Below are 24,197 nucleotides of genomic sequence, written 5' to 3'. Positions count from 1 at the left end.
CAGAATCTTACCTCTTGACTTATCTCTGATGCTACCTTTGTGACCTTGGTCAAGTCACTTAGCCACTGTGGACCTCAGTTTTATCATCTATAAAATGAGGAGGTTGAACTTGATGGCCTCTGAGGTCCCTTTCAGAGCTTGATCTGTATTCTCATGACCTGCCATGTTTTCCTGTTACTACTGCATTCCCTGCCATATTGATTCTTCTGATACTGATGGTGACTCAGGCTTCACAGACATTTTAGCACCATCAGTGACAACACTGGGACTAAAACCACAGAATCACAAAATTTAAGAGTTGAAAGAAATCTCAAGCGGCCATCAAGTCCAACATTTATATCAAAGATACACAATTGCTGTAGTTTCTGACCAATGGTCTCCCCAGCCTTTGCTTGAAAAACTTCAAAGACAGGGAACTCATTACCTCTCAAAGTCTCTATTCTTTTCACAACTTGCTTCCATCCATGGTGCCTGATTGAGGCCAAACAAGGCTATTTCCTTATCCATATGATCACTCTTAAAATATTTGAAGCTAGCCATCAGGACTCCTCAGAGGAATTCAAGAATCTTAAGAGAAATACATAGAAAAAATGTGAGAAGGAAGAGGGCCTAGCAGTAGCATATTTCAAATTACACTTACTACAAAGCTAACAGATGGACATAAAATCACATGAAAAAGATGGGGGTTGTGAATTGTGAGTTGAAAACAAAGTAAAACGCTTGAAAATAAAATAAAGGTTGTGAGCATATCTTCAAAAAGACTTTAGTGGTTAAAGGAATGGTAGTGACAGAGATCAAATAAAATGAAAGGTTTGATTGACTGCTCATCCTGTATTTTGGGATCATAGAATTTGGAGCTGGAAGGGACCTTCGGGCAGTCCAACCCTCTTATTTGCCCAATGAGGAAACTGAGCCTCAGAGAGATGATAATGTGCCTTGTCCACAGACAGAAAATATCAGAGTCAGAATTTGAACTCAGGTCCTCAGATTCTAAACCATGTCTTCTTTACAGTAAACATTTCCATTCCACATTTGGGAAAGGGGCTAGACTTGTTCTAATAAACATACATTGCGGTCAACTGCATTTTTCTCCCAGTCTATCATCAACTGACTAGTAATATTTCTCTCGAAAAATCATGAATCACATTAACACAATTTTGTTCTGGCCATCCTATGTGCCAGAAATGTTCTGCTTCTTTACCCTGGCCTCACTGAGCCCTTTTCTTCTTTTAAGAGGCAACTCAGGACCCATGTTCTGCATAGTCTTTCCTGATGTTCCCAGTGGCTAGCCCCCTCCTGTCCCAACGCCTTTGTAGTTTACTTTCTCTGTGTTTGTTTTAAAATGTCTATTGCATAGACTTACATGGGTACTTGTTGCCTTCCTTATTAGAATAAGAACTTCTTTGCAGTAATTTCCTGGATTTTAGGATAAAAGAAGACATTTTTCTTTGCTTAGAATATTAAGTCCTGACAGAGGCTACCTGTGAAGATGGATTGCCAGGGGATAGAAAGAAGGAGAGGGAAGAAGAAGCCTATTTTTAAAACCCCTACCTTCTGCTTATCAGTTCTAAGACAGAAGAGGAGTAAGAGCTAGGCAATTGGGGTTAAGTGATTTACCCAGGGTCACACAGCAAGGAAGTGTCTGGGAGGCTGGGATTTCCATTTTTGACCTTGTTGCCTCAGCATGTGGCATAATATTTGTCCCTTAATAGGTGCTTAATAAATACGATTTGATTAATTAGTTGATGAAGGGAACCAGCTCCAGATAAAAAACAATTAGCCATGCTGAGATATATTACTTGTGAACCTGCCTTATCTCCCCTACGAGACTATAAATTCCTTAAAAGCTGGTTTACAGGCTTATTTATCTTTGTGATTCCCCAGATCTCCCAGCACAGTACTTTGCCATTAGTAAAGACCCTTTTCGGAAAGCCTGAATGACTGACTAATTGAACACAGCCCTGTTGCTGGTCAGCCTGGTTGTGTTGGGCTTCTGAATGAAAAAGTAAATCTAGCAGTCGATCACACAACACTGCTGAGCCAAGGCGCTTCTTCCTCTGTCATCCTTACCAACATCACAGTGTCTTATTTTGGCTTCAGGCGGTTCCCTAACACCAATCAAGGGAAAATTCAAAACTCCTATCTAGAAATTGTTAGTTACTCCAGAATTCTTACGTGAAACCAAGATGGAAGCCAAGTTTTTTTTTGTTTTTTAATATTTCTGAAACTTGGAATCTACTGCTTTTTACTGACTGATTAAAGGCCCACATCATCAACAAACTAATGTAAATTTTAAAAAACAATTTTATATTTTAAAACTTTTAAAATATTAAAAAAACAAATTATTGCAATCTTTAAGTTGATTGTTTCCATGATCCTTTTGGGGAAACTGGTTTCCCAATAGGATCACAGGGGGATGTATAAATTTTTTTTTGAGCCTTTGGACTTCATCCCCCAGCAGTCCCTTAGCATTTCCCCAAATTCCCTTTTCCTGTGTCCCCAAGTTTTGTGGGACTATATTTAAGTGGCTGTAACTCCTTCCTCTCTCTCTTTTTTGGACCTGTGCCCTGGCTGAATTCAGGCAGTTCTTTTGCCCTAGTTATTATTAATAACACTTCTAAAATATAATACTGAGATATTGAATATTAATTTTAAAACTCACACTAAATACTTGGGATTGTGTTATTTCAGCTTTGACACACACACAAAAAAATCAGGGGTGGGATGGGTCAGGGGAGGGGTGTAGGGAGGGGACTCAGTGGATTGAAAGGCAAACCTATAATTGGGAGGTCCTGGGTTCAAGCCTGGCCTCAGATACTTCCTAGCTGTGTGATCTTGGGCAAGTCACTTAATCTCTGTTGCCCAACCATTATTGCTCTTGTGCCTTGGAACCAAGATACAGTATAGATTCTAAGATGGAAGGTAAGGTTTTTGTTTGTTTGTTTAAGGAAATCAGGAGGATACAAGAAAATAAAAATGTTAGGATGACCTAGAACTGGAAGGGAGAGTTAATATATTAAATGATAGGATTAGGATCCAAAAAATTTATCCCACACATCCAAGCAGTTGCCAATTCTCATCATCTCCCTCTCTTCAACATTTCTCCTGTCTATTCATTTTTCTTTATTCCCACAGCTAGCTCAGGATCTCTTCCCCTTTCTCCCAGATGACCACAATGGCCTTCTCACTGGTCTCCCTGCTTCAAGTCTTAGCCAGCTCCAATCCCTCATAAACAAACAAGCCAAAGTAATTTCCTAAAGTCGATCAAGCAGTCCATGGGCACATTCTGGGCTCAAGGATCAAATATAAACTCCTGAAGTTAGCAGCATCTGCCTCCCACCTATCTTTCCATTCTTATCATACACTATTTCCCTGAAAGAAGAGATTGGTTCAGTCTTTGTACTTGAATGTTGAGCCCAGTGCTTAGTACTTATTAAGTCTTTTATAAATACCCGTTGAATGATTGATTAATTCACGCTCCTTATGGCCCAGCCCAACTGACTTTCTTGCAGTTTCACTCCTACAAAAACAAGATTAAAATATCTAAACACACAAAGGAAATTAAGATATGAAACCATTATTAAGCAGAACCATGTAAACAAAGAGGATTCTATTTAGAAAACTTTTCTATATAGAATCTATCTATAGATAGATTGTTGTCTTGTGTATCCTTCATTAGAAGGGTTTTTAAAATAAGAAATTCACCTGCCAGATTGGCCACATTGGTCAAAGGAACTAAATAACTAATTATTATTATTATTATTATTATTTTAAACCCTTACCTTCCGTCTTGGAGTCAATACTGTGTATTGGCTCCAAGGCAGAAGAGTGGTAAGGCCTAGGCAATGGGGGTCAAGTGACTTGCCCAGGGTCACACAGCTGGGAAGTGTCTGAGGCCAGATTTGAACCTAGGACCTCCTGTCTCTAGGCCTGGCTCTCAATCCACTGAGCTACCCAGCTGCCCCCTAAATAAATAATTATTAAAGAATAATTATTATTTACAAGCTAGGCAATGGGGGTCAAGTGACTTGCCCAGGGTCACACAGCTGGGAAGTGTCTGAGGCCAGATTTGAACCTAGGACCTCCTGTCTCTAGGCCTGGCTCTCAATCCACTGAGCTACCCAGCTGCCCCCTAAATAACTAATTATTAAAGAATAATTATTATTTACAAGCCTGTCCCACCTCCCCAGGGCATACAAAGAGTTTAAAGATATTGAAGGATGTTAAATTAATAATAATACCTGCCACACTGCACCTTAATGATTGCACTTGCCTTAAAAACATCACAGATTGTATTCACAACAATTCTGTGAAGTAGAGATTATTGGCATTATTAGTAGTAATGTTTAGTGAGAGCAAAATGGTTTTTCTTAGCATGATTTTTTAATAATCTTTTATTTTGTTCCTCAATTACATAAAAACATCTTTAACCTTCATTTTTCTAAATTTGAGCCAAATTCTCTTTCCCTTTCTCCCTCCCCTTTCTCTCCCTCCTTCCTGAGATGACAAGCAATCTAATATAGGTTTTACATATGTAATGGTGTAAAACAGGGGGCAGCTGGATGGCTCAGTGGATTGAAAGCCAAGCCTAGAGGTGGGAGGTTCTGGTTAAAATCTGACCTCAGACATTTCCTAGCTGTGTGACCCTGGGCAAGTCACTTAACCTCCATTGCCTAGCCCTTACCACTCTTCAGCTTCAAAACCAATATAGAGTATTGATTCTGAGAGGGAAAGTAAGGGTTTAAAAAAATAGCGTAAAACATTTTTCCATATGAGCCATTTTATGAAAGAGAACTCGAACAAACAAAAGAAAAATGAAGAAATAAAGTGGAATAGAGTATTTTTCAGATTCCTTTGGTTCTTTCTCTGGAGGTGGAAGGCATTTTTCATCATGAATCTCTGAAGATTGTCTTGGATCGCTGTATTGCTAAGAAGAGCTGTCATTCATAAATCCTTCTGTATAATACTGCTGCTACTTTGTTCATAGCATTATTAAATAATTAAATAACAATAAATAATATTATTGAATAATAATAAATAAGAAATGATAAAATATTCTTTATTTCATCTTTATTGTATCCTGCTTAACGTTCATCTTCAGCAGTGCACTGTATAATTTATAAATAAATCATATGTTTGGGGATGCACGATAGAAGGGTGTCATTAGAAAAGTTGGAGACATGGTCTTTGTGAATTGCTATGGCTGAAGAAATTAATTTCCTGGTGGCTCCCCTGCTGGAGGGCGTTTCTGAGCAATGCTGGGCTGGTTCTCATATAAGAGGCTTGTTACCAGGACGAGCTCTGAAGCCTTCCTCGGCTGGCAGGATCTGTTAGACTTTGTACTTTGCTGGCAGAGCTTTCGAGAACCCAGGGTCACGCTGAGGCACTGGGAGACCATTTTAATAGAGGCAAATCTATATATGAGATAATATATAATTGATATGCGATATGTATATGCATATGTGTACATAAACATATAGAACACAGGATTTTTTGAGCCTAGGTACAGAGATTTATTATATATTTGTTCTTACATATTTAATAAATTATTATATAATATTAATTAATTTTAAAATGTAATAATACTAATTATATAATAATTATGCACACACATATACATACATACATATCTATATTTATAGCTTTCCACCTATTAGATCCCTGTACTTAGGTTAAAAAAATCAACTAGCCAAGGCAATGAGGGAAACATGCCTAGGCAAGAGTTCATGGGAGAAAACATCTGACAACATCCAAGAACTGCACACTCACTGATCTAGAGCTGGGAGGGAGTTTAAAGACCATCTAGTTTAACCCCTTCATTTTACAGATGGGGAAACTGAGTCCCTAAGCGTCGAGGAGACTTCCTCAAGGCCCCAGAAGGAGTGAGTCAGCAGAGCTTTCAAGCATTTGCTTCTCCGTGCTCTAAATCTCCAAATTCAGGGCTCTTTACAAGGACTAATCTGGCAGGGCGATTGGCCATCGTTCCTTCTCCTCAACTGCAGTGCCATCTTTACTTTCCTTCAGCAGAATGACCCTCCCCTTGGGAGAGCTTTTCATTCATCCTCAAGAAGCCATCCAAACAGAGATACACCCACAAACACTGCGCTTTGCCTCTTGTCCTGTAAAATCTTTACAAGGGGAAAGAGAACAGACTTTGGCAGGAAGGTTATTGAACTCACATCCCTGGAGTCCTAGAGGGCATCCACCTCCTGCTTCCTCAGTTTACAGAGGAGGAAACAGGTTTGGAGAGTTTAAGAGACTTAATCAAATTCACACAATCCCTAAAGAGGCAGCTCTGATTCCAGGAAGAGATTCTTTGACTCCAAATTCTGGGAGATCCTATGAAGAGGTACCTGGAGGAAACAATTCCATCTTCCCTAGGACCAAAGGGAGGAATTCATGGTAGACGTTTGATCCTACAAGATGCTAAAAACAACCAACCTCAGGAATGCTTCTTGAGCATCCCAGCAAGGTTTAAAATAGCTACATCTTTCCATCAGCAAAGCACCACAGGTAAAAGGCATCCCACCGCACGCTCACACTAGGAATGTGCATTTAAAGAGATGTCACCGGATCAGAGAAGGCTAGCTTTAGGTCTGGTGGTGCCCTTGGGTTCCAAAGCCAGATCCCGGGTGCTTAGCTGTCTCCCAGTGCCGCTGGTCAGATCAGCTTGCCCAAGTGGGCAGGCAAACCAGAGAGACAGGTTAACGTGCACACACATGCCAGGAACCACAAAGAAAACACTGTAACCAGCCTCTCTGTTAGTGGTTGCTTAACTGACGTGTGTGTGTGTGTGTGTGTGTGTGTGTGTGTGTGTGTGTGTGTGTGTGTGTGAGAGAGACACCTGGATGGCAGGTGGTCCTTCTTCACCAATAGGGAGGTTTTTCAGGATCAAAAGGACCCGTTAAATATAATCCTCCAAGTCTTAAAAAAGAGACACTTTGATAGAGATGCTGTCAAAGAGACGATAGCTTCAAGTCTGACGTCTCAAATTCCCTCTAGTGTCTACACCAGAGATACTAGCCGGAAAACAGGGACCTGAACATGATTTGTTTGCCTTCTAGCTGGAGTTTTGTAGCTGGATAGATTCTTTCTTGTGGTTTTTTTAAAAGTTCTTTGTGATACGTTTGGAAAATTTATAGAGAAATCTGTTATTAAGATTGAGAATTGTAAAAAAAAAATAAAGTTCTTTGTGCCCCGATACCTAAACCAGGCTCCAGGTGGTACACTCTGGCAAGGTCTTTTCCAAGCTTTATCCAAGGCTTACCCAGGACACCTTGCTCATGGCAGCTCAACACCTCCTCTCCCAATTAGCCTCGAAAGCCCTGGGGCACAAGTTCATCCTTCCCCTTTAATTAAGACAAAGTAGTATGTCAGGAACTTGATGTTTAAGCAGAGGGACAAATCTTTATTGATTTAAAGAATCTCATTCCTCAAGGAGTCTCAGGCTAGAAACTGGAAATGAAGAGCTTATTTTCAGCTTTACCTTTAGCCTTGACTAATAGTCCTGATGGAAAACTGAGAACTGAAAATTGGAGAAGGCAAGAAATAAAAATTCAGGACAAAAATGGGAGACTGAGGAAATAAGGGAGGAGTGAGTGTGTGTGTGTGTGTGTGTGTGTGTGTGTGTGTTTAAATGTGGGAAAACAAAGAGAGGGCAACTAGATGGTTCAGTGGCTTGAGAACTAGGCTTAGAGGCAGAGGTTCTGGGTTCAGATTTGACCTCAGACACATCCTAGCTGGGTGACCCTGGGCAAGTCATTTACCCCTCTTGTCTAGCCCTTACCACTCTTCTGTCTTGGAACCAATATACTGATTCTAAGAAGGAAGGTAAGGGTTTAAAAAAAAAAAGAAAGAAAAACCAAGGGAATGGGAAACCAGAGAACAAAAGAATCCTGGAGCAGCAACCCAGGCAAGAAAAGAATAATAAAAAAGAAGATGAAGTCTTTACAAAGGGTCTGACATATTAATTCAGTTCAATATAACAAACAATATTCTATTAGGCACTGGAAGTACAAAAGTGAAACTGGCTGGGAGTTTATAGTCTACTGGTAGGTAGATAAGTAAATAAAAATAGGGAGTAAATGCAAAATATTTTCTAAAGTGGAGGAGGGGTGGGGAGGAAGTACTATTCCTAACTGGGCAATGGGGAGAAGAATCAGGAAAGGCTTCATGTAAGAGGCACAGGAGCAAGGCCTTGAAGGAAGCTAGATTGTAAAAAGCAGGTTTGAGGAGGGAGAATATTCCAGAGTGTGCAAACAGGCTTTGGGAGCAGCAGGTAGGCCAGAATGGGTGAAGAGTAATATAAAATAGGTCTGGAAAAAAACATGGGAGCCAATTGGAGAAGCGGAGTTTGTATTTTATCCTAGAAACAAGGGAAGCCTATTGAAGCTTCCCCCACCTGTGCTTTAAGAGTATGTCTTTAAATTTTTTTTTATTTTAATAACAAATTTCTATATGAGTTTTCTAAAGTTATATGACCCTAATTGTCTCCCTCCCTTCTTCCCTCCTTCTTCCCAGAGCTGACAATCAATTCAATCTGGGTTATACATGTATTATCTTGCAGAACATGTTTTCATATTATTCATTTTTGTAATTGAATAATCTTATAACATCGAAGCCATAAATCTTATACCCAAATAAACAAGTGATAAGTCATATGCTTCCATCTGCATTCTTAAGAGTAAACCTTTAATAGCTATGTGGCATATAGATTCAGGAGACTGGGGTCGAGGGCTATTTCTTTGGTCAGGGGAGAAGTGATTAAGACCTAATCAATCAATGCATTAAGTAAGAAAACTATTGGGTATCCAACATTTTATTAAGGTGAAAAATTAAGTGATGTAGTTTCCCCCTGAAAATTATAGAATTATCTTAATTCTATTATGTATTCTAGAATATATAGAATTATTATAATTATATAATATATTATATGATATGTAATATAATATATTCTAGATTCATAGTTTTAGAGCTTCGATGTACCTAAAAGGCCATCTGGTCCCCTAATTTTAGGTGGGGTTAAGTGACTTGCCCAAGGTGGCACAGATCCAAAGTATTCGAGGTGGGCTTTGAACAGAAATCTTCCAGATTTCAAGTCCATGTCGTTGCTGTTCATTTACTTAGTTGTATGTTAGTCTTCGTGACCCTATGGACCATAGTATTTTAAGTCCTTCAATCTTCTATCCAGGCTCATCTTTTCTTTCTTGACACTGACTATCCAGCTCATCCCCTTTTCCTTTTGCAGTCAATCTTTCCCAATATCATCCCCTTTTCCTTCTGCAGTCAATCTTTCCCAATATCATCCCCCTTTCCTTTTGCAGTCAATCTTTCCCAATATCATCCCCTTTTCCTTTTGCAGTCAATCTTTCCCAATATCATCCCTTTTTCCTTCTGCAGTCAACCTTTCCCAATATCATCCCCTTTTCCTTCTGCAGTCAATCTTTCCCAATATCATCCCCTTTTCCTTCTGCAATCTTTCCCAATATCATCCCCTTTTCCTTCTGCAGTCAATCTTTCCCAATATCATCCCCTTTTCCTTCTGCAGTCAACCTTTCCTAATATCATCCCCTTTTCCTTCTGCAGTCAATCTTTCCCAATATCATCCCCTTTTCCTTTTGCAGTCAATCTTTCCCAATATCATCCCCTTTTCCTTCTGCAGTCAATCTTTCCCAATATCATTCCCTTTTCCTTCTGCAGTCAATCTTTCCCAATATCATCCCCTTTTCCTTCTGCAATCAACCTTTCCCAATATCATCCCCTTTTCCTTCTGCAGTCAACCTTTCCCAATATCATCCCCTTTTCCTTCTGCAGTCAATCTTTCCCAATATCATCCCCTTTTCCTTCTGCAATCTTTCCCAATATCATCCCCTTTTCCTTCTGCAGTCAATCTTTCCCAATATCATCCCCTTTTCCTTCTGCAGTCAACCTTTCCCAATATCATCCCCTTTTCCTTCTGCAGTCAATCTTTCCCAATATCATCCCCTTTTCCTTTTGCAGTCAATCTTTCCCAATATCATCCCCTTTTCCTTCTGCAGTCAATCTTTCCCAATATCATTCCCTTTTCCTTCTGCAGTCAATCTTTCCCAATATCATCCCCTTTTCCTTCTGCAATCAACCTTTCCCAATATCATCCCCTTTTCCTTCTGCAGTCAACCTTTCCCAATATCATCCCCTTTTCCTTCTGCAGTCAATCTTTCCCAATATCATCCCCTTTTCCTTCTGCAGTCAATCTTTCCCAGTATCATCCCCTTTTCCTTCTGCAGTCAATCTTTCCCAATATCATCCCCTTTTCCTTTTGCAGTCAATCTTTCCCAATATCATCCCCTTTTCCTTTTGCAGTCAATCTTTCCCAACCTTTTGCAGTCAATCTTTCCCAATATCACTGGCTTTTTCTCATACTGTTTTCTTATCATATGGCGAAGTATTTAAACTTTAGCCTCAGTATTTGTCCTCCCACTGAGTAATCTGAATGCTGCCTCTTAAAAAAATGAAAAGGTTTAATTTATGAATCTGGAACAGTCTCTTTGAGAAGAGAATCTTTCAAGTCACATTGAGAGGAAATCGGTTCCTATAGCTTTTCTTCTCCCCCACTGCAAGCAGACTACTTCTACATAGATTTTTAACGGAGTAATTGTACAATGCCACTTAAATAGAAGTGAGTAGTAATTATTTACAGTTTACAAAAGAAGGAACTGAGATCAGAGAGGTGAACTTACTTGACAGATCCCAGAAATGAGTTAGGAGTAGAGTTAGGGACAGAAAATAAACAGTCTCAGCCTATTATTCCCAGGCTACAAGTCTACCCATCAAGCTATGCGGTAGTTTCTTTTTTTTCCCCACCCCTTTGGAATTCAGGGTTTATTTATCCCTACCTGACTTTAATCACATCTAGAAGCATACAAACAATGCCCCAATTTACTGCTAATGAGTCACCTGGTTAGCCAACAATTTCTCATTGTAGGGAGCCCTGCTAGAGAGACAACTGAGAGAGTGGCTTGGGCTGGAAAGGCTAGCTGTCTTGTTTGATTGTCATTCAGGAAGAAAAGTATCAATTTATTTTTATTAGAGTCATTGGAGGAGTGGGAGATAGGAAGAAGAGCTGAGTTCCATTCCCACCTTTACTAGCTGTGTGACTATACCAAGTTCAAACCCTCCCTCAGCTTCTTGCAATTCTTTTGGGGCAGAGGGAGCTCCCATTCTGGGAACAATTGCAAGCCAGTTTTCATTGGGAGATGAATTCTTTCAGCTTTACTTGATTTTACACATAATCTGACAGGTAAGGATTTAAAAAAAAATGAGGTCAGATTAGATCTATGTGGATTCAAATGAAAAGCACCAATAAATTGGGTTAACAGCTTCCTATCAGTCCTGGATGGTTCCGCAATCAAGGTCAAAGGCCTTCTCTTTTACTCAGCAAAAGGAAATAAACCTTACAATGGAAAGTGGCCTTGCGGCTAGTCTCTTAAGGACAGGGCTTAAAGGGATAGAAACCCGACTAGAGATTTAGGGAATTCTACAAGGAGTAAAAGTCAACTCTTTCCACCAACCTATTGTGTAACTTATAGTAGCTCAAAATAAGAAGAATAAAGGAAGGTGGAATATTTTTCAGAACTCTCGAATGAGTAAAAATAATAATAACAATAATAGCCAGTTTTTAGAGAATCTTTTTAAGTTTGCAAAAAAGAACAAGAACCCTGAAGTGTAGGTGCTATTATCCCTGTTTTACAGATAAGGAAACCGAGGCAAGAGGAGGTTAAGTGACTTGCCTAGGATCACTAGTCAGCAGGATTTAAACTCAGGCCAAAAAGGAGAATTCCTGCAAGTCATTTAACTCTTGGCCTCAGTTTCCTCGTTTGTCAATAGGGGAGATTCCACGGACTGACCTGTAAGATGCCCTTCAGTTTTAAAGCTACAAAAGCTATCTTGTATTGGATCCAGAGCCTGGTGGAGGCAAGTGGTTCTGGAAGAGATGGCAAATAGGATGGAATCCTATTGCCTTAATCCTTTAATAAGGGACGGTTTTGGGAGGTTGTGGACTCCTTGGGAGGGAGGGACAGTGAGGGACACAAGCGGAGGTTGTCTGTTTTTGGGTGGGAAATAGTAAAACTTGCCCCAGTCCTAAATGCTGGGGGGACTGGAAGCTGACCAGCTGGACCGGGGTTGGGCTGAATGGTGGTTCCTCCATCGCTTTCCTTTTTCATTTCTTCCTAATGGGCAAGAAAGGACGAGATCAAACGAGGTGGGAATGGTCAAATGAAAGTATTTATCTTTTAGAGATTCTGAGGGTGTCCTGGGTGTTGGAGTTAACGATTTGTGTGTGCTTTAGCTTAGGAGGGAAACCCCTTAAATTGTGTTTTTAACCACCTTTTGAGCAGATGGGGTCGGGGGTGGATGACAAGGAATACAACGAGCCTGGAATCCCCGGGAAAGGACACGGGCTCCATCCAGGACCAGGATGCCAAGGCAGGAGTTGGGGTGGGGAATCCTGTCCTGAGAGGGGAGTCACCTCGTTGTGGGGTGCTAGAAGGGAATCAGTCGGGGCTCGCCAGCTGACCCCTATGGAAGGAGCTGTCTGTTGGGGGAGGGATGTAACAGGCTATTTACAAACAAGGGAGATACGGGGTAAATGGAGACAATCATGCGGGACCAGGAGGGGTTTTTGGATCAAACTTTGGATTCGAGGCTCTTCTGGTTATTTCTATGTGTAACATTTCCCTCGTGCATCTGTTGGTGCTTAGATGTAGCCAGGATCTCGTTGAGGTGGGAATACCCTCTCACCGTGCAGATATAGCAGCCACATTCCCGGCGAGTTCGAGTTCCGTCTGGCTCTTTAGGTGAAATGGCCACTGAAGGTCCGGAGAAGCGGGGCGGGGGCCACAGCGGCTAGCCAACGCGCACTGATTGAGAGCCTTCTGTGTGTCCGGTTGTGCTGGTAGGCTCTTGGCGCGAGGATCCAGTGCACGCGGGCAGAGCCTCCCCAGGGACGTGGGAGGGCGGGGAAGGGAGCTCTCTGAGACCCTTCGGGAGACTCCGCCGGTGCTCGGCTTCTTTCGACTCCCCGGATGGGAGGGGCGGGGCGGGGTCTACGCAGGAGCGTGGGGATGCGTGCGTGCATGCGTGCGTGCGGAGCCCGGAGGAGGTCCCGCCTCCTTGACGCCCCACCCCCTCTCCGCGGCGGGCCCCCCCCCAGCGTCTCCAGCACCTCCCCCCCTCCCCCTCCGTCCCAAGCTTCGTCTGGACCGCGGCTGCACTGATTGGAATTCGCCGCCGCCGCTACCGCCGCCACCACCGCCGCCGCCGCCACCACCGCCACAGCCACCGCTTCGCGCCGAGCGGGCAGGGAGGGAGGGAGGGAGGGAAGGAGCGGACCGGAGAAACGACGAGAGGAGCGGGAGCCGACGGTTTGGAGGCACTGCGCCGCGACGGCCGCACCCGCACCCGTCCGCGTCCGCGCCTGCCAGAGCTCGCCCCGCAGCCTGATCCTGAGCCGGGCCGGGCCGGCCTGAGAGGTCGCGGCGGCCGGGGAGGGCCCCAGGAGTCCGGCCGCCCGGCCCTCGGCAGAAAGGATGAGCTCTCCGCACTCCCGGTAAGTGTGCTGCCCCGCCGCGGGGCCGCCCGGGAAGTTGGGGTGCGGACTGGGGCGCGCGCTCACGCGAGGCCGCGGGGCCGGGCCGGCCTGGGCAGCCAAGCGGCGCCCGACCCCCGGACCCCCGACTCCCCATGACTCTTCGGTCCACTCCTCCCCCATGCCCCGCCGTCCCCCTTAGGCCGCCCCCACCTGTCAGCTGCCCCCCTCCCACGGAGCCCGCTAGCTCTTGCCGTGTCTCCTCCTGGCCCCCCCCTTTCCCGAGCGGGCCCCCATCTCCTTCAGTCTCTGCCCTAATGACCCCTTCAATCGCCTTCTAGCCCCAACCCTGATCTTTCATCCGGCGCCCACTCCACCCTCCCCTTCCCGGTCTCGACTTGCCCCCCCTTCTCCATCCTTCCCTTTCAGCTTGCCCCCCTTCCCCCAGGTGTCTCTCTCTGGTCCCTCCTTATCCCCTCCCAGCCCCCCGCTCTATCCCATCTCCCAAACCCACCTCCCAGGGCTCTTGGCATAAACCTTCTGCCCAGTCCCTTGTAGTTCTGGACCATTGTCCCCTCCCCTTTCAGCTAACCCCCTGGAGCCAGACCTCCCTTGGCCTCCCCAAAGCTCTTCATTCTGCTTCCTAACATTCGAGTCCTCCCTGACCACTCCTCCCCCTAATCCCGGGAGCGCTCCGCGCGGGCCCCCCTTGGCTTCCTGCCTCCAGTGGAAGAGGCTGCAATGAGTCGTTTTTGGGGGGGGGGCGGCGAGGAGTGGTTTCCAGGTTCTCTCGCTGAATCCCTTAATGCACGTTTCTTGTCTCCCTTCCCCAAGTGGCTGTTGGCCTCTTTCGTGTTCTGGGAGGGCAGAGTCAAAGATGGGCATCCTTGAGCCCAAGTGCCAGGGCTTTGCGCCGGTGTGCGGGTAGCTCCAAGGGCTGCCCCTGGTCCGCAGCTGGCAGGACTTGGCTCCCGCAGAAACTGAAGAAAAGGGAGGTTTTCCAGAAACCTACTAAAAACGGAAAACCTTGTTCATAGCAGGCAGGTTGTTGCCCCTCTGGAGTGTAAGGAAAGGGACCAAAGGGTTCTTTCTGCTTAAAAGAAAAAAATGTTACCCCAGCGGTGGAATGAAAATGAAGGGCTCTGTCTGGGGCCCTGGCTTTGGCTAGTATTATCATTGGAGGAAATTCAGTGCTTCTAAACCTTTTTACCTTAGCAAAATGATTTCTAAGTTTTCTGTACCTGGTACTGTATTTTCAAAGGTATTAGAAATGTTGCTGGCAATAGTTTCACTTTTAGGGAATGACTTTTTGAGATGTCATCTGTGATCGATTTTATATTCCTTTTTAAAAAATCCATTACCTTCCCATCCAGGTTAAGTGACATGCCTAGGGTCACACAACTAAGGAAGTATCTGAGGTCAGACTTCCCTGGCCTGCTCTTAATCCCCTGAGCCTCAGTAGCTGTCCCTCCCACCCCCCACCCCTTATGGTTCCAATACATAAAATCCGCAGGAAAGTTTTAAGTTTCACTTTTTTATCTATTCATGTTGGAAATATAACTTCCTACTATATTTGCCTTTTTTTTTTGATGGACAGACTTTTTGCTTTAAAGTCATAATTTAGTAAAATATAAGTTTCTAGAGGATAGGGACTATTTTTGCATTGTTTTTGTTTTAGTAGTACCAGAACCTTGAACATATAGTAAGTTTGTAATAAATATTTGTTATTGAACTGAATTGAAGTTGAAAGATAACTAAAAATTTTTAAAAATCAAAATTGTCTCAGAATTATTTTTACATTGAAGTGATATATAAAGGCAGTCTCTTTATGAAAGGCCTTGCTTTATAAAAAATTGACCATCTGGATCTCTTCATCAGTGTTGTGATCTTTAGATTCCTAGACTTAAAGCAGAAAAGATATTTAATTGCTTGGTCTGATGGGGAAGAGGGATTTCCTACTCTTCCTCTGGCACTCATTCACTTGTCTAGTCTGAAAAATAGGTAACATTTTTTCCTTTGCACCTTACTTCACTTTCTGGACCATAATTTATGCTTTGCCCTCCCTGGAAGCCAAGGCCATCTTTTAGTCCCAAAGTCCAAAAGTTTCCATTCCTTCCTTGTTAGTTGATGTCTCCTGATTAGAGGAAAGCAATTGGGTTGAATTGTCACACTAACATGTAAATGATGTATAGCCACTTAACCCAGCCTCCCTAAGGCATTTGCAGATTTGAAAAGGATGTTTGTTAACCCAAATTAATCTTTAATTGGTGGAATTTCAGGATGTATATAGTTCAGTGAAGTGAAAACATTTCTGATTGTGTGGCAGATTTGGGGGTATGAGGATGAAGAGTGATGGGGGCAGTTGTTCCTTCAACTTTTTTTTTGTCATTGTCTAGACTTGCATGGATCTGTGATTTATGGCTTTTCAGTATATTCTTTAAAATGTATTTTTTGAAACTCAGTTTGAAAAATTGAAACTTGACTTTTGTGCTTTGTTATCCCAGGGTTGGTATATTGAAATACAGGTACATATCAAACATTTCAAGGTATAAAAACAATGAATGTACCTAGGGAGAAAACATTTTTGAAACATTCATATAGAAATCTGACTAATTCTGTGTAGCTCACAGTTTTGCACACCAAGGCTTCTGATGAACTTTATTGTTTTCAAGGTGGACATTGTTGTAGGTTTCGCTACTTCATTTGTAATGATGACCTATTCGGGTGATAAAATTCTTTGCCTTGAAAGATTTTCATTTAAGAAAAGTCTGACTCTTGACTTATTCTAGGAAAGGTATGCTATTTCAGAGGGAGGCTATTGCTGGCAGCTGAGTTGCACTGAACCCTGAACACAGTCTGAACTCCATTTCCAGTTGCTGCAGACTTCAGTGGAGTTATTGTTGCTGTAATAAGATTCAGGGAATGGGATACTCATTTTCTTTCAGTAATAGCCAATAGCTTAAGTTAAGCCATTTCAGGTCTGGGTGACAGCCTTCTGGTAGTAGAAGGAAAAGACTTGGCTGACTAAACTGTGTATGCCCTTTGACCTAGTGAAACCACTACTAGGCCCATGCCACAAAGAGAGCAAAGAAAGAGGAAAAGGACCCAGAGGTACAAAAATATTTATAGCGACCCTTTTTGTCATGGCAAAGAACTGGAAACTAAGGGGATGTCCAGCAGTTGGGGAATGGCTGAACAACTTATGCTTGTAATGGAATATTACTGCACCATAAGAAATTAAAAAAGGGACAATTTCAGAGAAACCTGGGAAGATTTGTATGATGCTGAATGAAATGAGGAGAATCAGGAAAACAATCTATATAATAATAACAGGATTGTGAAAAAAATAGCTTTGAAAGAGGAACTTCGATGAATGCAATGACCAAGCTATGGTTCCAAAGGACTAGTGATGAAGGATGTTATTCACTTCCTGACAAAGAGGTCTCAATGGACTTAAGATGCAGAATATGAAATATATTTCCAGATAGAGCCAATGTGGAAATTGTTTTGCTTGACTGTGTTTTGTTAAAAGGTTTTCTTTTTTTTTTTACCCTTGGTGATAGGGTAGCCTCTTGAAAAAAGAAGGAAAAAAAGAAAGAAAAAGATAACAGTATCATTAAAATTAGAGCTAGGTGGCTTAGTGGATTGAGAGTTGGTTCAAATAGGCCTCAGACACTTCCTAGTTGGGTGACTGTGAACAAGTCACTTAACCCCCATTGCCTATCCCTTACTGCTCCTTTGCCTTAGAATGAATACACAAAATTGATTCTAAGATCTAAGGTAAGGGTTTAAGAAAAAAACCCAACATTTTTTAATTTTAAAAAATGCTTAGAAGAGAACAGACAGGAGACTTGAAAACTTCAAAGACGAGCAGGACAGACTTAAAAGTTGCATGTTGAATTTATTATATATTTTAAAAAGAAAAGCAAGCTGTATATAATAAAGCATAGCAGTTTCAGGTACCATCTGCCTTTTCTGCTCTACTTTGTATATGGAGACTCCCATTTTATTTGGTATTTATGATCAGAACATCTTCCTCCCCACCCCCAGCCCCCCTTCCCCCCCAAGAAAAAGAGAGAGAGAGGAAGAAACTTGGAACTTTCAGGGACTGCAAAATGTATTGACTGAAAGAAGCTTGCCCAATTGCTGTTAACATTTGGCGACTTCTATCAAACTTTGGTAGTTCTCATCTTAACCCTTTCCTGGTAAGTTGTCTAATATTAAATGTCTAGCACTGCTCCAAATTTAGATTATATCTTTTTATAAAGTTTTGGGAGGAAATCAGTAGTAATGAGGGTAAAAACAACTAAACCTCAGTGAAATATTAAGACCTTGAAATAGTTGATTCTCTTATTCTTTCCTACCACCTTCTTCAAACAAATGGCTAGATTTAGTTTTAACAGTTATACCACAGTAGAGCAGTATTGCTAAGAAGGAAGTAGTTGTGTTTATGAATCTCCTTTGTGCTGGGAGACTAGAGTTTTCTGTGATATCAATTTTGTAGTCTGTAAATAATTGTATTTCTGAACCTTAGTATGTAAACTTTTTAAACCAGAGTTCAGGATTCTTTTTAAAAAATGTAATAGCATGTTAACATTTAATATAGAGCCAGGAGCTGCTGAAACGGCAGATTGTGTATTGCTTTAAGTACTGATGATGTCATTGAGTTTTTGCATTTCCCCTGGAACATTTGATCTCCTGTCTTGGCAGGTACTATAAGTAATGAAGGAAATGGTTTCAGCCATTTGTATTTCAAAGTAGTGTTAGTGATTAGGAATAGTAAAGACCAACTTTATTCACTTTCCTTTTGTTTTTTAGTTTTTTTCTTTTTTTAAACATAGAATTTTCTTTCTACTGTTAGAGAAGCCAAGGAATGTGCTTATGAGAGATTAGAAAGGCATCATGTATCAATTTTAATTTTGAGAAGCAATAGAAGTTAATTCCATTACATTGTTAATTATCAACAGAAAACTTTCTCCAGCTGCAATTAAATTTCTAATTTTGTGAGACAATAGTTTGAAAGTATCAAATGTATATTTAACAAAGCTTCCTTCTTAGATTTTAGGCTGAATTGTTTCATATAGTAAATGTTAAAGGGAAATATATTGCTTATTGAACATTTGTAATTTAAATTTTGTGAAAAAAATTTTTTTAAATTCACAGATCTAAGAACTTTTTGTTTAAAGACATTTAAATAAAAATACTTCATTGTTTTCTTGGAAAGAGTAAGAAAAACATTTTTTTAAAATGTGATAAGTTTAATTATAATATCTGAACATAGGAACTTTCATACATAGAAATTGAATCAGTTTATTATAGAAAGAGGGCTGGCACTGGAGTCAGGAAAATCTGTTTAGTCTTTTTCCCAGATGCATCTAACCTTGTGACCTTGGGCTACTCATGGAGCCTTCTCAGTGCCCAGGTAACCAATATTTAAGATTGTAAGTTACAGAACATTGCTGATCTGGAGGAACTTTTTCCACTGGCATTTTACCACACCAGTGAAATCACAGATTTGGCCTCACTGTAGAAAAAAAAAAGAGATTCATACTTCGTCTGGAGAGAGCCTGAGACTGAGATTGAAGTTCCGGAGCAAAATGCAAATGTTTTTTTCCCAGGCCTTCTGCAGTCAGACCTCAGCATGCTTTTCTGGTATTATCTCCCATTATTTCCCTACATGAATCCTTTTCTCCACCCAAAATGCCTTGGTACCAGCAGCTTCTGGTCTCTCCTGCTTTTCCAAGTTTGGCCTTGAATTCTTCTTCCTTTTCAGAGAATCTTCAAGCTCAAATCCTGTTTGTTTCTTTAAGCCTTCCATGTCCAGTCCAGCCTGAAGTGATCTCTTTCTAAATATCTAAACCATTTACTGTCTCTACCATTCATTGGCAATTAATCATGTACAGCATAATACTATCTTTTGTTTTTATCTTGTATTGTTATTTAACCCTTGCATTTTAATTTCAGTATTCAACTACTTGTTTTGTCTCCTCAACTAGACTACACATTTTTGAAGGCAAGAATTGAGCCTTATGAATGAAACATCTGTTAATAGCCATTAGAGTTTTATTGTTGTTTCTAGCTTTGTGACCTACAGCAAGTCACTTAACCCTGTTTGCCTCAGTTTCATCATTTGTAAAGTGAGCTGGAGAAGGAGATGTCAAACCCCTCCAGAATTTTTGCCAAGAAAATCTCAAATGGGTTTAGTCAGACAAGACTGAAATGACCCAACAACATTAATGATTTTTTAAACTAAATGCACACAGAATGTTATTCCAACTCCTCTTTAAGCCTCTCTTGCCATGTCCTTCTTATAACCTTTCAGTTTAGGATTTAATATTTTGTTTTGCTTAAAAATTGATCGTTTACCTCCCAATTCTAAAACCCTTATATTATACTTCATTCTCTCCTTTGTGCTAGTTTATAATGGAGAGATGAAGCTTTTTGTAGAGGTCAACCAGTCTATGAGTATCCAAGATCCCTTTAGGCTTCTTCAGTAGTTTGTCCCCACAATCATCTCCTCTCCAGTATCTTTCATCTCTCTCCATCTGTAGGTTCTTTTTCTTCTGCTTACTAGGTTACCTAAGGTCTCCCTCCCATTCTGAAAAAATTCTGACCAGATGTTATTGGCTCCTCCTTAAGCCCTGCATCTCTCCTTCCTTTCACTGCCAGACTCACTTCTCACTTTTCTCCTCAGCACTTGGAATCTGGCTTTGTCCAGCATCATTCAACTAAAACTTCTCCTTCCACTGAAACAGATGATCTCTGAATTGCTAAATCTGATTACCTTTTAAAAGTCTTCAGCATGTCATTGTTGGATGCCTCCAGCTGCTGCTGCTCTCTTAGTTCTCCCTCTGATTACAGGGAACAGTGCTGGACATGGAGTCAGGAATACCTGAGTTTGAATCCTGCCTCAGACACTTGCTGGCTCTGTGACCTTGGGCAAGTTATTGAACCTCTTCAATCCTTAGTTTTCTTCATAGCCCTCCATTTCTCCAGTGAGATCTGCAAATAGCAATATAAATATTAGCTATTATTATTATTGTTTGTTTCCTTTGTTATATCACGCCATCCCTAACTGGATGTACTCAGGGCTCTGTCCTGAACCTTTTTCACATTTTTGCTTGACTTATCTTCAGCTTCTATAAATTTATTATCTCTATGCAGATGACTTCAAGACATCTATGGCGTATTCTCTTGCCTGAGCTCTAGCTATGAGTCTCTGTTAGACATTTTAAATGGACACGCCATAGTCAGCTGGCAGTGATCTGCACATAATAGACACTTAATGAATACATTTTCATTCATTCATCTCCAATTCAACATGTCCAAAGAACTTAACCTTCCCCTGACATATATGCCTCTTCCTGAACTTCCTTTGAGGGTCTCTGTGTCCTAGTCACTTAGGTTCTCCTCCTCTATGCTCAATTCTTCACTCCTTGACATCCATTTCACATCTATCACGTGGCCGTATTGCAGGCCATCATCATCTTTTGTCTGGTCTCCTTCAGTAACATCTTAATGGTCTCCCTCCTTCAAGCCTATTCTCATTGCAGTCTGACCTCCACATAACTGCTGACATGATTTTCTTAAAGCAGTGTGGCCATATTCAGTCATCTCCATTCTTTTTGGATTTACCAGAAGCTCCTTTATTTGGATTTAAAAACTATGTAAACCAGCCTTCCCTTCCCTCTTTCTACTCTTGTTACATGTTACTTCCTTTCCTGCATTTTCTGGTCCAAGAAGTCTGATATGTTCCTTACTCTTGGGGCATTAAGTCTCATGTCTCTGCCTTTGTGCCAGCTATCTCCTATGCCCAGAATACATTCCTTCCTCACTTCCTCCTCTTAGCCTTCTATGTTTCCTTCCACACTTAACTCAGACACCACTTTCTATATGAAACCCTTACTCATCCCTCCAATTACCTTGATTTTGTAGATAAACACATGTCTTCTTGCAGAATATAAGCTCTGCACTTTGTATCCCCAGTGCCTAGTATAGTACTACACCTAGAGTATGCCTCCTTACTACATGTTTGTTGATTTTGTGGTGCGGGTGGTAGGGAAAAATCAGGAGATGGCCCTGAGCTGAGGTTTGAGGGAAGCATTTATTTTAAGAGTGCACGAACAGGGTACAACCTGTCCTGAAGGCATAAAGATAGGATTTGGAATGTTGTAAGTGAGAGCTTTGGTCCTCTCAGAGAGTATGGGAAGGAGGCTTATGTGGAATACACCTAGAAAAGTATATTGGCACCTTATGGTGAAAGGCTCCAAATGCAGAGGAGTTTGTACTTGATCCTAGAGGAAGTTGCTGGAGTTTTTTAAGCAGGGGAGTGATATGGTTAGACTTGTGCTTTAAGAGTTATCAATTTGGTAGCTAGGTGGAGGATGGATTGCATAGGGAAGATACTGGAGGCAGGAAGACCAAAGTAGAAGGTAGCTGCAGTAGTGCACCAGAGAGATGCAATCAGGACCAGAATCTGGACTGGTAGCCTTGTGAAGAGAGAGAAGGGAGCTGATGAAAGAGATTTGGTGGAGGAAAATGGACTTAATAATGAATTGGCTAGGAAGCTGAAGGAGAGGAAAGAGTTGAAGATGATTCTTGATAGTGAACCTGAATGACTGGAAGAATGGATGGTCTGACACTTTCAAAATAAGGAGAGAATGATGAGTTCCCTTTTGGATGGGTGTCATTTGAGATGGCTATGGGACATCTAGGCAGCAGGAGGTTGGTGCTCAGGTTTGGAGTCATCTTCATAGAGATAATAATCAAACACTTGGAAGCTGATGAGATCCTTGAGAGAGAGGAGAAACTATCCAGAGCAGACTCTGGAAGTGTGTTCCGAGTTAGAAAGGGAGACATGGTGGAGGAGCCAGCAAAGGAGACTTAGAAAAGGCTACTTACTGAGAGAGCCATGCCAATCCAGAGGGTTTAAGAGTAACTGGGGAGAATGAGTTCTTTTGAGGAGGTTGTCAGCCAGATTGCAAGGGATTGAAAGGTGAGTAAGAGTAGAAGTGGGGACAAATGCTAACAGTTTTTTTTGTTGTTGTTGTGCTTTGCATTTCTTCTAGTACTAGGCATAGTGTTTGCACTTAGAGACACAATGAAAACTTGCTATTCATTGATGTGTAGATAATAGATCTAGGTGAGAACAAATAGCACAAATAAAATTAAATTCTTTAAAAAATATTTAGCATTTAAATGAAAGGATAAATATTTGACTTTAAACAGTTGCTTTCCATTTCCTGATAGCATAGCATTTCACCTTTGGGACTCTCAAAAAGAACTTCTGTTTAAAGTCATCTAGTTCATAAGCTGCTGGAAGCAACCTTCCTTTCTTTTTATTCACCTCCATATATTCTCCGACTAGTCATTTAGTTTTTACTTGAGGACTTCCCAGTGATGGGGAACTCATTACCTATTGAGGCCCTTTATTTTATTTTCTGGGAGCTTGGATAGGACGTTCTTCATTGCATTGTGCTAAGATTTACTGCCTTGTAACTGTCATCCATTTCTCCTTGTTTCTGGATTCTGGACTCAAAGCACATCTAATTTATCTTAACTTCCAATTTTGAAGAGAGATCTTGTATCCTAGTTGCTGGAAAGACTACTGAATTTGGAGTGAGAAAACCTCACTTAAAGTTTTCATCTCTATATCTTTTCTTTGCCACCCATTTGACCTCAAGCAATGATAATGACTCATTAAAAATTATTTTAGTTTGCCCAAGTTTTCTTTACAACAGGCCTAAGAAACAAATAGTGTGAATTTTGTCATGTATGCTTTACAGGAAAGTGAGGGTCAGAGAATTTAAGATGAATTTCCCAGGTTATATGACCAGTATCTGAGCAGATATCCCAACTTGTTTGGGAGTGAGACAGAGACAGAGAGAATAAGCATATGATGGCTCCCTTTGGCAATCTGAAACCTAAGGAGTGCTTTTCAGAATAATGTTTTTAATAAGCAAAATGGATGGGTTTAGAAGGAACCAAAGCACATTGCAATGTAGTTTATTACATATTAAAAACCAACCAACCAACCAAAAAAATCAAATACACACCTCTCAGGCTAAGAACCCCTGACCTAGTGCTTTTCCACCATAATCACAATCAGGTCACTTAACATCTGTGGGACCCAATTTCCTTGTCAGTAAAATAAGGGAATTAGATGATCTTTCTAGGGTTCCTTCCAACTTGAACCTCTATGATCCTCATTCCCTTAAGTCTTCTCAGGGCTAAACATTCTCAGTTCCTTCAACTGACTTATTGGGATCAGTGTAAGAGTACTTATCCCTGTATTACTATGTGATTTTTGTGAACATGTTATTATTGGAAATATGTGGAATTTAATAAGCATATATCTACTTAAAAATCACAAAGCCTATGAGGTATATTTATTTACATTTCATAGAAGTCTGAGCTTATGGTAGGAGCAAAAATGAAGGAAGAGGCATTTGGATTAGAATTGTGGCCCATGGGGACAGAGAGCCAGCCTAGAGATGGGAGGTGCTGGGTTCAAATTTGGCCTCAGACACTTTCTAGCTATTTGACCCAGGGCAAGTCATTTAACCCTAAATGCCTATCCCATACCACACTTTTGCCTTGGAACAAATTCTTAGTATTGATTGTAAGACAG

At 41.3% G+C, this 24,197-nt stretch overlaps 1 protein-coding gene across 1 annotated transcript; it reads right to left on the bottom strand.

The window, feature by feature from the left end:
- Nucleotides 1-10,575: 10,575 nt before the first annotated feature.
- On the bottom strand, nt 10,576-13,750 carry LOC130457054 (transcription initiation factor TFIID subunit 4-like). Its single transcript, XM_056815133.1, has 2 exons — nt 12,781-13,750; nt 10,576-12,209 (listed from the first exon to the last, which is right to left on the bottom strand). Exon 1 carries the CDS (start codon nt 13,748-13,750, stop codon nt 12,833-12,835), a length of 918 nt encoding a protein of 305 aa, XP_056671111.1. The 3' UTR covers nt 10,576-12,209; nt 12,781-12,832.
- Nucleotides 13,751-24,197: the final 10,447 nt, after the last annotated feature.

Source organism: Monodelphis domestica, chromosome 1 (assembly GCF_027887165.1).
Source record: "Monodelphis domestica isolate mMonDom1 chromosome 1, mMonDom1.pri, whole genome shotgun sequence".
In the NCBI taxonomy this organism is placed as follows: domain Eukaryota; kingdom Metazoa; phylum Chordata; class Mammalia; order Didelphimorphia; family Didelphidae; genus Monodelphis; species Monodelphis domestica.
The sequence above is the reverse complement of the archived record's forward strand: the minus strand, read 5'-3'. Positions and strand labels throughout refer to the sequence as shown.

Bases quoted from the DNA above. Each gene is read 5' to 3' on its own strand.
- LOC130457054 (XM_056815133.1), bottom strand. From the start codon at position 13,750: ATGGGGGAGGAGTGGACCGAAGAGTCATGGGGAGTCGGGGGTCCGGGG.